The sequence below is a fragment of the Chrysochloris asiatica genome, unplaced genomic scaffold, assembly GCF_000296735.1.
Source record: "Chrysochloris asiatica unplaced genomic scaffold, ChrAsi1.0 scaffold00146, whole genome shotgun sequence".
Lineage (NCBI taxonomy): Eukaryota > Metazoa > Chordata > Mammalia > Afrosoricida > Chrysochloridae > Chrysochloris > Chrysochloris asiatica.
Genome location: NW_006408664.1, coordinates 3,881,816 through 3,897,349, shown reverse-complemented (window position 1 = coordinate 3,897,349; position 15,534 = coordinate 3,881,816). Strand labels below are relative to the sequence as shown.

The window sequence follows — 15,534 nt, the reverse complement described above, 5'->3', positions numbered from 1 at the left end:
TAACCACTACGCTACCAGAGCTCCTTCTAATTTCATATATCCTTAATGAAATCTTTTAAACATTTAGAATTTTTGTATTTAAACATTTAGAGTATTTGTTCTTTGTTTTTGTGTTTACTAATCCAATTTAATGTATGGAATGTAATCTCTGAATGCTGCTATGTTACCTTTTGCCTCATTATCAAAAACCCACCTCAGAATCGCTCCCTCACTAGATACTCTTCAAATCCTAAACTCATTACATTTTATATAATACATTTCACTCACTCATTCACTCTTTTCTATTACTCAGAAATTCATGACAGATAGAAAATCAACTAGGAGTGCCTTTGTCACCTTTGCTACATTGGTACTAACGGCCTGTATTAGGTCTCCAGTTTCTCTACCATCTGTCAACTTAATATTATGTTGGAATTAATCTTTTAATTTGGTGAATACCAGTAATTTGTGATTGTATGCTCTTTATCACAGCCCACGTCTTCTAGCAAATTCTTGCAGAAATCATAGGTAAAGTCTTGTTAAATTGTTTTACCAGTATAGCACAGTAATGAGGTAGTACATTTTAATTTTTTAATTAAGAATAAGCATAGATGTGAATGCATAATTAATTAAATGAAGCAAGGTGTCTTCATCTAGGTTATATTTACCCAAGCATGACTGGTTGACAAGCTTTGAAATGGAGTAAATTTGTACGAAAAGCAAGAGTGGAGATTTATAGAAAATTAAGGTGAACTTGAAAGTGCTAATAGCTACATCAAATGTTTTATATTACTGCTTTATTTTTCAGATAAATTGGAATTTAGTGTACTACTCTATATACACAGTACATGTCTTTATATCTTTCTGTTGATTCAAATGTACTTAAAATTACTAGATAAAAAGGGAAAAATAAAAGTACTACATATTTTCTTTTCCAGTATCATAGATTTGTTTTAATGGGTGTTTTTGTTGCTGTTGTTTAAGTACTGTTGAGTTGGTTTGAACTCATAGGGATCCTGTATAGAGTTTTTGAGGAGAGGCTGGTGAGCTTGAACCGCCATCCTTGCAGTTCAAACTGACCTTGCAGTCCAGCGCCTTAACCCACAGTGCCACATCAAGACTCCTTAATAGATGTGAGTGCTTATATTTAGTGACAGTTCCTTACATGTAAATGAATACTTATGACATTCTTGAAAATAGTTGTTCCTCCTGTGTTAATGTTTTTCCAGAATTGCTATATACATTTTTTCTACATTAGACATTTTTTTTTAATGCAGCCCATTCTATCCTGTTGTTGTGAAGTGCTGTCAAGTTGATTCTGACTCACAGCAGCCCTGTGTAGGATTTCTGAGGAGCGACTGGTGGGTTTGAACTGCTGACCTTGTAGTTAGCAGTCATGTGCTTATCCTACAGCAACATATTACCCTACCTCTGGCCATTGATGAGCTGATAATGTATGAATTAATGAAGTTTTACTGATGAAAATGATATGTAAATTTCTAGTAAAAATATAACACCGTTTTGTGCCATGTTTCTGTATCTTTTTTCTTTAGATTTCAGAAGTTGATTGCAAAGATGCACTAGAAATGATATGTAACTTAGAATCTGAGGGTGATGAAAAAAGTGCTCTTGTTTTATGTGCAGCATTTTTATCACGTCAGTTACAACAAGGTGATATGTATTGTGCTTGGTGAGTTAATATTCTTTTTTTTTAATAAAAGTCTGTTCAGAATACAAGGAAGGTTACGAGAATTTATATGATTTAGGAACTTGAGCATCTTTTAAAGTCTTTTCCGGACAAAAAGCTTATTTTCATATACACTAGATGCAAACTGATTTTTAAGTATTTCATGTTATAAATTTAAAACCTTTGTACTTTTTATATTAAGAATCATATAGTTCCTTAGAATGACATTTATGACCATTTGGTAAGAACATTTTGTAATTTTGGAAGATGAACGAAAGATCTATTTTGTCTTAATACCATAACAGAACTCTCCAGATATGTAAGCAACCTGTGATTGAATGTATTTATGTTTGTTTGTTTTTCCGCTGAATAATGAACTCATTTAACTGTAGCGCTAGTTGACCATCTATGTATGGATATGTAATTTCCTTTCCACCTGGGAAAATCAGTCGTCTTCACCACTTCTTCAAGTTGTTCAGTAAAAGTTTATTTGTATGGGAAATTTTCTTTTGTATGGGAAATTTTCAATTGGGTAAAGCTTGTTATATATTATATTTTAGGACACTACAACTGACAGATGTTGATTTATGTTAACTAAAGAATCGCAGATCAGTAGTCTTAAATTAGTGTTAACTAAAATCATTAATTTATCTTGCTAGTCCATGATATTATTCAGTAATAGTTTAGTAATAGATTGTCTAGATAGTATAATAGTAAATACCAGTAATGACTAATAAGTTAATGTTTTAAATGGGGGAGAGAAGGTATCAATGTGTGACTTGTATATAATGCTAAAGCAGTCTACTACATAATTTTGAAATGTCAAAGCAGAAGTTTATGTTTTTAAAAGTCTAAGGAGCTCTGTAGCATAGGGGTTACGAATTGGGCTGCGAACCGCGAGGTCAGTAGTTTGAAACTTACATCTGTTCCATGGGAGAAAGATGAGGCGTTCTGCTCCCGTAAAGATTAACAGCCTCGGAAACCCTGTGCAGGGTTGCTATGAGTCAGTACCGACTCCACGGCACATAACAATAATAATGTGTAAAACAAGCAGCTTAGATTAGATTATGGCCTGAACAAGGACAAAGTTGAGGAAGGGAGAGGCAATACAGAATTGAGACAAGAAAATCAACTAGAAAGCCAGTATCTAACCCAGTTGGGAAGTTACAAAGACTTCCATGGTTTGTGGATCAGGTGAAAAAATGTTGAAGAAGGTAATTCTAAAGGATGGGGAAAAGCAGATAGTGGTAGTATCAGTAGTAACAATGCATTAACTTAGAAAGTAAATTGGAAGAATGTTAATCATTTTTCATATACTCATATTTCTGAAGACATGAAAGTAGAGAAGTCTTTTAAAGAAGTAGAGAGGTGAAAGTGGTCTGGATTGGAAAGAAAGATTTTGAAGTCTCAGTATATAGGTTAAAATTAATAATCAAGAATGTTATTCAAGTGGTTGGTCACAAGCGTAGATTTCCTAGAAATGGAAAAAAAAATTAGAAGCAAGGAAGTCGATTTTTATCTTGGAGGACAGAAGAAACATAAGACAATAAGTTAAAAGGAGGAAAACTCATAACTTCAGTAGAATTATTTTCTATGAAAATTAGTTTTTTGTTGCATTTGAAATAAGTTTTGAAGTTCATTTGTTTTTTTTTTTGTTTTTTTAATTTCATATTGTCTCACCATTACAACTCAAATAAGTTACTATATTTACATGGGTTCTGTGTCAGCACTGATTCGTAACATTCATCTAATAACCTTATTGGTTGGCTTTAGATTTAAGTTAGAAATTAATTAAGTGCCATTAATTGATGCTTTGTGCTTTATATTATATGAAGTTCAGATGCAGCTCATAGTTACATTGTGTAATTTACATATACATCAGATGCTTTTCTGGTAAAGCATACTGCTTTTCTTCTACTTATTAATACTTATTAATAATATGATGAATCATATTTAAATTTGATTTAGTCTTTAGAAAAGTGGGAACTACTTTTCTATTCTAAACTTAATTTCACATGTAGAAATGGAATCTAAAACCACTTTTTCTTTAAATGTAATGAGACTGACATAGCCTGTGTTTATTACATATCTGTTCCAACTTATGTCTTAAACCTTATCTTTTAGGGAACTCACTCTCTTTTGGAGTAAATTACAGCAAAGGGTGGAACCATCTATACAGGTGTACCTAGAAAGGTGTCGTCAACTTTCTTTGTTAACAAAGACAGTATATCACATTTTTTTCCTGATTAAAGTTATTAATTCAGAGGTAAGAATAATCAGTAATTTCTTCATTTAAAAGATACGAATTATCTTTAATAAAGGGCTTAACTTTTACTATTTTGTACCTCTTTTAATGTTTTGCAAACACTTATTGCTTTGAATATTGATTTTTTTTATCAGCCCTTCAAGAAATTTGATACACAAACTTGTAACTGTAAATGGGAGTCAAGGATTTGCTCCTAGCTTGAGGAAAAGAAACACATATCATACCTACTTTATTACTCTTCAGTTGTTTCTCTTTGCCATTGTGCTCCTTTGATAGCTTAGCCCTGTAAAAATTTTGAGTGTGAAGAAGACTGCTAGCACCATGCCAGATCTTACTACAAAACACCCAGAAATACTTGATAAAATATAACAAACCTTTTTTAAAATATGCCTTATACTGCAAGATTACTAGGTAAATTTCTAGGGACTCAGATTAAAGAGAAACTCAAAAGTTTATTGAAAACAAGCAGATTGTGTCCCAAAAAAATGATGTATTTGTCTTTTCTAAAAATTGATTAAAATAAACTCTACAGCCATAATGTGGATAATTTTTTACTCACCCTTGTAGTACAAAATAACTATACAAGTTTGTGTGAAAGGTCTTTTTAGATATTCAAAACACCCATATGGTCCCAACTTTCCCCAGTAACCCTGTCTTTCTTGTCACTTTTTAAATAGATGCATTTCATATTTATTCTTCTTGCCTTGTATCTTTTTGGTCTTTGTACTCTTGCTTTTTCTAGAATCAAAGCACCTTATACAGTATCACAGCCTCCTTCCCTCACTCTCCTTTTGGGCCACAAATCTAAGTTTCTGTTCCAGTAAAATGTTTCATATTCTTCTTGATATGTGAAAGTGGTGATGGTGGTGGTGGTGGTGGTGGTTATGTGCCATGGAGTCGGTTCTAACTCATAGCGACCTCTTACAGGGTTTCCTGTATTCCACATCTTTACAGGAGCAGAAAACCTCATCTTTCTCCCATTGGTAGTTTTGAACTACTGATCTTGATGTGAGCAGCCCAACTGGTAACCACTATGCTACCAGAGCTCTTATATGTGAAAGTACAAAACCTATTACCTCTTTTGGCTTTTTGTCTTTCTTGCCTTTTGATATCTTACATTACATAGATCCCTTTTAATGGATATAACCAGATCCTGTGGCTGGCTTTTATTCCTTATGTTCCCTTTTAACATTTTAAAACCCACCTTCTCTTATTCTTCCATGTAGCTTTCAGGTGACTCTTACCTTCACTCTTGTCTTCTGAAAATAATAGTGTAAAATGCTGATTCAGAAAAATACAAAGTTTATTTGACTTTTCTCCTCCTACTTCCAATTCTTAACATGGCCCAGTCGTGAGATAGTTGATTTGGTATTCAGTTTTATGATAAAGTTGAATCCCCATTAAGTAGCTCTGGTAACGTAGTGGTTACAAGTTGGGCTGCTAACCTTAAGGTTAGCAGTTAGAAACTACCAGCTGTTCCACAGGAAGAGGTTTTCTGCTCCTGTAAAGATTTACAGACTCAGAAACCCTATGCATAGGAAACTCTATGAGTCAGAACCAACTCTACAGCACATCGCTACCACCATCAGAACCCCCATTTAAGTGCAGATAACTGTTTTATTAGGAGTGAAATTATTATTTCATTACTAATAAAGTAGGAAATATAAGGACATTTTCAGGTTTGTAATATGATTAAGGTTTTTGTTTTGTTTTTTAAAAAGAATTGCAAATACAAACTTAGGACATGAGATTTGTGATGCATATAATGACCATTATAAAACACTTCATACATGTATCAGACACTATACAAAATGAGTCCAGGGTTATTTAGATACAAATCTTTAATATATGTACAGCAATTTTATTAAGTATAAGTGCTAATTTGACCTCCCTTTTATAAATGGGATATATGCGGGGACTTTAAAAAAAAAAAAGTTTGTGGAAAAAGATAATTAAATTTTTCCATAAATTATTTGAAGCCCCCTCATAAAGATCAGAGAAGTTAAGTAGTTTCCAAGTTGTTAAATTATTTCAGAGCCCTGATCATGCTTTCAGACATGACATTTTTCACATGCTACTATTGTAACATTTGAGAAAAACAAACCTAGAATTAAAAATGACTAAATCCACTAGTTCATTTGTCTTAATTAACCTGAATTTTGTTATTAACTTTTTCTATCTACTTTTCACAGACTGAAGGGGCTGGACTTGCCACTTGTATAGAATTATGTGTAAAAGCTCTTCGCATGGAATCTACAGAAAATACTGAAGTGAAGATATCTATTTGCAAGACCATTTCATGCTTGTTGCCTGATGATCTGGAAGTTAAACGTGCCTGTCAACTAAGTGAATTTCTTATTGAGCCTACAGTAGATGCGTATTATGCTGTTGAAATGTTGTATAACCAGCCAGACCAGAAATATGATGAAGAGAATCTTCCAATACCAAATTCTCTACGATGTGAGCTCTTACTTGTTTTGAAAACTCAGTGGCCCTTTGATCCAGAATTCTGGGATTGGAAAACCTTAAAACGACAGTGTCTTGCATTAATGGGAGAAGAAGCATCCATTGTGTCTTCAATAGATGAACTAAATGACAGTGAAGTATATGAGAAGGTAGTAGATTACCAGGAAGAAATGAAAGAAACTTCTGTAAATGGACTCTCTGGTGGAGTTGGTGCTAATTCTGGCCTTAAAGGCGTTGGTGATGAGAAGCAGAAAAAGAAAGAAATAAAGCAATTAAGAGAGCGAGGATTTATATCTGCTAGGTTTAGGAATTGGCAAGCATACATGCAGTATTGTGTGCTATGTGACAAAGAATTTCTTGGTCACAGAATAGTACGACATGCTCAGAAACATTTCAAAGATGGGATTTACAGTTGCCCCATATGTGCAAAGAACTTTAGTTCTAAAGAAACGTTTGTTCCTCATGTCACATTGCATGTAAAACAATCTAGTAAAGAGAGACTAGCAGCTATGAAACCATTAAGAAGATTGGGAAGACCTCCTAAGATTACAACTACCAATGAGAATCAGAAGACTAATAATGCTGTGACCAAGCAGGAACAGAGACCTATCAAGAAGAACAGTCTCTATTCAACAGATTTCATAGTATTTAATGACAATGATGGTTCAGATGATGAAAATGATGATAAAGATAAATCTTATGAACCGGAAGTGATCCCAATCCAGAAGCCAGTACCTGTTAATGAATTTAATTGCCCTGTAACTTTTTGTAAAAAGGGCTTTAAGTACTTTAAAAATTTAATTGCGCATGTAAAGGGGCATAAAGATAATGAAGATGCCAAGCGCTTTCTTGAAATGCAAAGCAAGAAAGTTATTTGCCAGTACTGTAGGCGGCATTTTGTAAGTGTTACTCATCTCAACGATCACTTACAAATGCACTGTGGCAGTAAGCCATATATCTGTATCCAGATAAAATGTAAGGCTGGGTTTAACAGTTATGCAGAGCTCTTAACCCACAGAAAGGAACATCAAGTGTTTAGAGCAAAATGTATGTTTCCTAAATGTGGCAGAATTTTTTCAGAAGCTTATTTACTGTATGATCACGAAGCACAGCATTATAATACCTATACTTGTAGGTTCACAGGTTGTGGTAAAGTTTATCGTTCTCAGAGTGAACTAGAAAAGCATCTGGATGACCACAGTACTCCTCCTGAGAAAGTACTGCCTCCCGAAGACCAAATGAATTCATCCGGAGAGTCTGTTCAGCCTTTCAAAGTGAATCAGAACACAGATGGAAATAATGAAAAAGAGCGATCTATGCTTCCTTCAGAAAATAATATTGAAAGCAGCTTACCAGAAGATAGAAGTGATACATGGGACAAAAGCAAAACAGAATCAGCTGTGACCTCACAAGACCAGGGTTCTGTCTCTGTGCAGAGGGAACCTGATGGGCCATTGTCAAATGGTTTGGAAACCCCGGCTACCACCCCTCTGCTTCAGGCCAGTGAAGTCGCTGTGTCCATCAAAGTGTCTCTCAATCATGGCGTTGAGGATAACTTTGGAAAGCTAGAGAACTCAGCTGTGGAAGGCACTGGTGAATCATTGGTCACAAACTTAAATACACCAGTTGAAGATACTTGTAATGATTTGAGTCATCCAGGTTTCCAAGAAAGAAAAGAACAGGATTGCTTTAATAAAACTCAGAATTCTCTAGTAAATTCAGAAACTCTCAAAATAGGTGACCTTAACCCACAGAACTTAGAAAGACAAGTGAACAACCTGATGACTTTTTCTGTGCAAAATCAGTCAGGATTTCAAAACTCTGTACCAACTTCCAAACTTGAATGTGGAGGTAATGTTAAAACATCATCCGATCTTTATACTTTACCTCTTAAGACATTAGAAAGTATCACATTTGTTCCACCAGAGCCCAACCTAAGCAGTTCTTTAGGAACTCCATCAGTGCCTCCAAAAGCTCCAGTGCAGAAATTCAGTTGTCAGGTTGAGGGATGTACTCGAACCTACAATTCTTCACAGAGTATTGGCAAACACATGAAGACAGCACATCCTGACCAATATGCTACATTTAAAATGCAGCGCAAAAATAAAAGAGGTCAGAAATCTAACAACCTAAATGCACCAAATAATGGAAAATTTGTTTATTTTTTGCCATCGCAAGTGAGCAGCTCTAATACTCCATTTTTTGCACCACAGACCAAAGCCAGTGGGAATCCTACTTGTTCAACCCAGTTGCAGCATGTCTCACCTTCCATTTTTTCAGCTCATTTGACAAACGAGTCAACTCCACTGTTGCCCTCGATGGAAAGTGTCATAAATCCAAATATACCTTCTCAGGATAAAAATGAACAAAGTGGTATGCTATGTTCCCAAATGGAAAATGTATCTGCTACTACCTTGCCAGCACAAATGGAAGATCTAACCAAAACAGTTTTGCCCTTAAATATTGACAGTGGCTCAGATCCTTTTCTTCCTTTGCCTGCAGAAAGCAGTTCAATGTCTCTCTTCCCTTCACCAGCAGATAGTGGGACTAATTCTGTTTTTTCCCAACTGGAAAATAATTCAAGTCATTTTTCCTCACAAATTGAGGGAAACACTAATCCCTCCTTCCTAAAGGGGAGTAATGGCGAAAATGCAGTGTTTCCTTCACAAGTGAATGTTGCAAATGACCTTAACAGCACTAGTGCCCAACAGTCTCTACCTGAAAAAGCTAAAAAAGACCGTGGTCGAGGCCCAAATGGGAAAGAAAGAAAACCCAAGCAAAACAAAAGGGCTAAATGGCCTGCAATTATCAGAGATGGGAAATTTATCTGTAGCAGATGTTATAGGGCTTTTACTAATCCCAGATCACTGGGGGGACACTTATCTAAGCGATCTTACTGTAAGCCACTCGATAGAGCAGAAATTGCCCAGGAACTTCTACAGAACAATGGACCGCCTTCTCTCCTTGCTAGCATGATTCTCTCCACAAATGCAGTCAATTTGCAGCAGCCACAGCAGTCTACCTTTAGTCCAGAAGCTTGTTTTAAAGATCCATCATTCTTACAGCTTCTTGCTTCTGAAAATCGATCATCAACATTTTTACCAAATACATTTCCTCGTACTGGTGTGAATAACTTTAATACCACTGTTAGCCAAGAAGGAAGTGAAATCATTAAACAGGCTTTGGAAACTGCTGGCATTCCCAGTACTTTTGAGGGACCAGAAATGCTTTCTCATGTTGTCCAATCAGGTTGTGTCTCAGAGGCAGGACAAGTAAATGCAGCAGTGATGCCAAATCCAACTGTGCCACCTCTGTTGCAGACTGTGTGCCACCCAAACACCCTGCTGACGAACCAGAATAGGACACCAAATTCTAAAACTCCTTCCACTGATGAATGCAACAGTTTGCCTGTCTTTCCAGCAAATGACTTACTACTGAAGACTGTTGAAAATGGTTTGTGCTCTAGTTCATTCCCAAATTCTGGTGAACCATCACAAAATTTTACAAATAACAATTCACGTGTTTCAGTTATAAGTGGTCCTCAGAATGCAAGGTCTAGTAATTTAAATAAAAAGGGCAACAGTGCTTCTAAACGAAAAAAGAAAGCCGTTCCTCCACTAATTGCACCCAATGCCTCCCAAAACTTGGCAACAAGTGACTTAACAGCAATGGGACTCATCACAAAGAGCATTGAGATACCAACTACTAACATTCAGTCAAACGTCATTTCAAATTGTGAACTTCAGGGTTTGATGGAAAATCTAACACAGAAACTTAATAATGTTGACAATCAGTTATTTATGACTGATGTAAAAGAAAACTTGAAAACCAATCTTGAATCCCATCCAGTGTTAGCGCCTTTAGCATTAAAAACAGAAAATGGTGATTCCCAAGTGATGACTTTAAACTCATGTCCGACTTCAGTGAATTCTGATTTGCAGATTTCTGAAGACAATGTTATGCAAAACTTTGAAAAGACTCTTGAAATAATCAAAACTGCTATGAATTCTCAAATACTTGAGGTCAAAAGTGGACTTCAGAGTGTTGGTGAAACATCACAGAATGCACAGATAAGCTATAATATTCAACTTCCTGCAGTGAACACTGTACAAAATAACAAAGTACCCGATGCTTCTGAGTTTTCTTCCTTCATAGGAGTCATGCCAACAAAAAATGATATTCCTCAGCCTGAAGTATTACATAAGGAGGATCAAATACAGGAAATCTTAGAAGGCTTACAGAATTTAAAATTAGAGAATGACCTCTCTATTCCAGCATCCCAGTGTGTACTAATTAATACATCAATGACACTGGCTCCTACTCCTGTTAAATCAAGTCCAAATGCCTCAGAGGTTCAGCCAGTCTCTGAAATGGTAAATAACCTTCAGTTTAGTGACAAGGTTAATAAACCCTTTGTGTGTCAAAACCAAGGCTGTAACTACAGTGCTATGACAAAAGATGCACTATTTAAGCACTATGGTAAAATTCATCAGTACACTCCAGAGATGATTCTTGAAATTAAGAAGAATCAGTTGAAATTTGCTCCATTTAAATGTGTGGTACCTACATGTACAAAAACATTTACAAGAAATTCTAATCTCCGGGCACACTGCCAGTTGGTACATCATTTTACAACAGAAGAAATGGTCAAATTAAAAATAAAAAGGCCTTATGGAAGAAAATCTCAGACTGAAAATTTGCCAGCCTCACATAATCCACAAGTCAAAAAACAAGTAGCTGTGCCTGAGGAAAATAAAAAGGAACTCCAGCCTGCTTTAGAATTGGAAGCAAATAATGAAAATGCTCTCAGTAGTGTAGCCGAGATTCCAGAAAACCAAGTTATTGAAAAAAAAAGTCCTGAAAATCCAGAAAGCTCTTCACAAGTGATTATAGTTACTTCAGAGCAAAATAATACAGATTCTCTCACAAACGTACAAACCAAAGGACGGAAAATTAGGAGACATAAAAAAGAAAAGGAGGAGAAAAAAAGCAAGAAGCCAGTTTCCCAATGTGTTGAGCTTCCAACACAATATAGTCCCTACAGACCGTATCGTTGTGTTCACCAAGGTTGCTTTGCTGCCTTTACAATACAGCAAAACTTGATTCTTCATTACCAGGCTGTACACAAATCAGATCTATCTGCATTTTCTGCCGAGATTGAAGAAGAAAGTGAGGTTGGTAAAGAAAGTGAAGAAATTGAAAGTAAATCTGTGAAAGAATTTCGCTGTCAGGTGAGTGACTGTTCTCGAATTTTCCAAGCAATTACTGGCCTAATACAACACTACATGAAACTTCATGAAATGACCCCTGAGGAAATTGAAAGTATGTCTGCTGCTGTGGATGTTGGGAAGTTTCCATGTGATCAGTTAGAGTGTAAATCTTCATTTACTACATATTTGAACTATGTTGTACATCTTGAGGCAGACCATGGAATTGGGTTAAGGATAAATAAAGCAGATGAAGATGGCATATACAAGTGTGATTGTGAAGGTTGTGACCGTATATATGCAACTCGGTCTAATCTTCTCCGACATATTTTTAATAAGCATAATGACAAACATAAAGCTCATTTGATTCGGCCAAGAAGATTAACACCAGGTCAAGAAAATATATCAAGCAAGGCAAACCAAGAAAAAACAAAGCCTAAACTTCGAGGGACAAAATACAGCAAATCTGGCAAAGATGGAATTAAAATGCCTAAGAACAAACGAAAGAAAAAAAATAATTTAGAAAACAACACAAAGATTGTACAGATTGAAGAAAATAAGCCTTATTCTCTGAAACGTGGAAAGCATGTATATTCTATAAAGGCTAGAAATGACGCCTTATCTGAGTGTACCAGCAGATTTGTAACCCAGTATCCATGTATGATAAAGGGTTGTACATCCGTCGTTACTAGTGAAAGCAATATAATTAGACATTATAAGTGCCATAAACTATCTAAGGCATTTACATCACAACACCGCAATCTTCTTATTGTCTTCAAAAGGTGTTGCAACTCACAAGTGAAGGAAACATCTGCTGAGCAAGAAGTTGATAAAAGTGATATAAAAGATCCTGACACATGTGTGTCCGAAAGCAATGATAAAGTGGAAACAATTTCCGTTCCACAGAAGGAAGTTGAAAAAAATGAGAAAGATGAAATGGATGAGCTAACAGAATTATTTATTACAAAACTAATAAATGAAGACAACACAAGTGGAGAGGCTCAAGCTAATAACTCAAGTGTAAGCAATGATTTTCAGGAAAGTAACCCCTGCCAGTCAGAAAAACAGAAAGCAAGTAATCTAAAGAGAGTTAATAAAGAAAAAAATGTCTCACAAAACAAAAAGAGGAAAATTGAAAAAACTGAAGCCTCATTGGCAATTGATGAGTCAAATAGCCTGCATAAAGAAGAAGAAACTGCTGTTGCAATTCAAACCACTGAGGACCATCCTGCATCTTTTGACTGGAGCTCATTTAAACCAATGGGATTTGAAGTGTCATTTCTCAAGTTCCTTGAGGAATCTGCAGTGAAGCAGAAGAAAAGTACTGACAAAGACCATCCAAATAGCGGAACTAAAAAAGGATCTCACTCAAATTCAAGAAGAAACACTGACAAGACTGCTGTGACTAGTGGGAATCATGTATGTTCTTGTAAAGAAAGTGAAACATTTGTACAGTTTGCCAATCCATCACAGCTTCAGTGCAGTAATAATGTAAAAATAGTTTTAGACAAGACTCTTAAAGATTGCACTGAGCTCATCTTAAAGCAGCTTCAGGAAATGAAACCTACTGTTAGTCTGAAAAAACTTGAAGTACATCCAAAAGATCCAAATGTGTCTGTTATGAAAGAAAATAGCGTAGGTAAAGCCACAGGGAGAGGGCAGTACTGAGAACTAATGTACTATAAATACATCACTTATGGTTTTATTTTAAATAGGAAACCATCAAGCATGCTAGAATTGTGAAACCTTTTAATTATTTTTTGTTGTTATTATTGTTGATGAATTAACTTGTCCAACATAAAAAAGAAAAGAAAAAAAAAACCATGACATTTGTCATGTAAAACTTTTTATTTTTATCCCTATGGGACTTGAAAAGAATCAATGCTTCAGTTTTGTAAATAGTCGAGCTAAACCTCGAATTTCTATCAACCAATTACCGTTTCCATGAACTAAGCTGAATTTTCTGTGTGATTGGTATGTTTCACTGGGTCACTGCTCATGTATAACGGTCTTCTTTGTAGATACATTTTTTGTATATATTTATTATTGTAAATCATTTGCTGCCACCAGCGGTCTGTAAGTCTAAACTATTAAATGACACATTTATATTTGGAATTTTAATTTTTAACTAAGTGATCAAGTTTTTAACTAAGTGATCAAGTTTTATTATTTTAAATTAAGAACTTTTTAAACTAAATCTAGAAACTCTGCCATTGTCCACTGATGCATTTATTTACGAAACGGTCTCAAGATTATTTTTCACAGAGTAGGCACATAATTATAATAACACCTTGTTCTGCTTTGTAAATTTACCATCCAAGATTTTAGGGTGGTATTCATGTAAAATTAAGGCAGTTTCTTATACCTACAGGTTTTTTGGATTTCTTTTTTTCCATTGCTTCTAATTAGATATAATTACTATGGTTCCATGAAATATAATGGAAATATGAATAAAGAATTTACTACATTGGAGATTTTAAACATTTGGTATTAAAAAGAAAAAAACCCTTTGTGATGTGATAGAAGCTAGTAGTGTGGAGCAGTGTAAATATTTGAGGTGGTGATTTGTGAAGTAGCCCAGTATTGCCTTAAATAAAATCACATTTCATTTCTTGTTTTATACATGTGATCTTATAAAGGTTTTGTTTTGTTTTGTTTTGTTTTCCATTTTCTGAAATTTATAGATTGGTGTATAGCTTTAAACTGTATAAACTTTTGTGGAAAGATTTTTTTAAGCATTTTTATAAATCTTAATATTGGTATCATCAAAGTGAGCCCATCTTGTGTTTATAAAATGCAAGAGTCCTTAACATTTATAATTACATAGATAAACACTTTCTATAAGGAAGTTGGATGTTTTGATTTTACTGTTTATAGATGTTAGATTGTACAGATTTGTCTGTATTTTCCCACCATATCTAATGATACTTTTTTCATTAGATTGGTCTGCAAGAGCAGTATTAGTTGTTATAACTGATTATTTTGGTTATTCAATATATAGTTAGCTCTTATAATTTAGCTTTATCACCATATTTATACTGTGGATTCCCAGCCCAGAAGTAGAGGGTTACTTCAGGAGGAGAGTATATGACCTTCATTTAAAGTCCATCCGATTAAAATCAGTACTGGAAGCAAAAGAAAACACCTTTCAAGATCTACTTTTGTTTCTGTTTTCCACAAATACTGTAGTAGTATTGATTTTTACGTTGTGTTTGATATAAAATTTGCATTCACAATATTATTAGTCTGAGATAATGAAGATAATGTGATGATCTGAAAATGTGTATATTCCCTGTACAACATCATATTTCAGGAAAAATGAAGCACTTAACATTAACTGAAATTGCTGGTACTCTGAATAAATAAGCATGGTCAAGGAGTGAATTATTTTCTTTTGGAAAATATTTTTTAATTTCCATTACTGAAAGTATTGTAGTTTTATCTTTAGGGCTTAATTGGTTATACCTTCTAAGTGGTTTCACCTTTTTAAGATAAAACCTGACACATTACAATTCCTACCCTATGGTAAGCCCACTGTTATTTATTAAAATAAAATTGTTTTGATGGGTGGTTAATACATGGGGTTTTTTTGTTTTGTTTTGTTTTTTTAATAAATAATAGCTTACATACTTTGAATAATTTTAATATTAAATTTTTGTTCACAACTGATTGCTTCCATATAGTTGTCTTAGAAGTTGACCTAGCCCTTAAAGTTAGGCATTTGACAAAGCTGCCCTATATTATATTGCTGTAACCAATATGTCTGTTCCTGATAAATGTAGTGACAAGTCATCATTAAATGAAAAATGCCTGTGTTGTATTAGGGCTTTTGCTCACTAACTTAAGAATACTGACCACAAGATATTTCTGTAATTGTTCTCCAATATAAGACAGGGTGGCGCCAGACTGCAAACTGTTAGAACTGCAAG

At 34.7% G+C, this 15,534-nt stretch overlaps 1 protein-coding gene across 1 annotated transcript in view; it reads left to right on the top strand.

The window, feature by feature from the left end:
• Positions 1-15,180, top strand: part of ZNF292 (zinc finger protein 292) — a 105,782-nt gene extending 90,602 nt beyond the window's left edge. Inside the window, exons 6-8 of the mRNA XM_006870634.1 lie at positions 1,533-1,669; positions 3,791-3,932; positions 6,125-15,180. Of these exons, the coding sequence (XP_006870696.1) occupies positions 1,533-1,669; positions 3,791-3,932; positions 6,125-13,273 (7,428 nt within the window). The 3' untranslated portion in view covers positions 13,274-15,180. The remainder of the gene's footprint in view (positions 1-1,532; positions 1,670-3,790; positions 3,933-6,124) is intronic.
• The last annotated feature ends 354 nt before the right edge of the window (positions 15,181-15,534 follow it).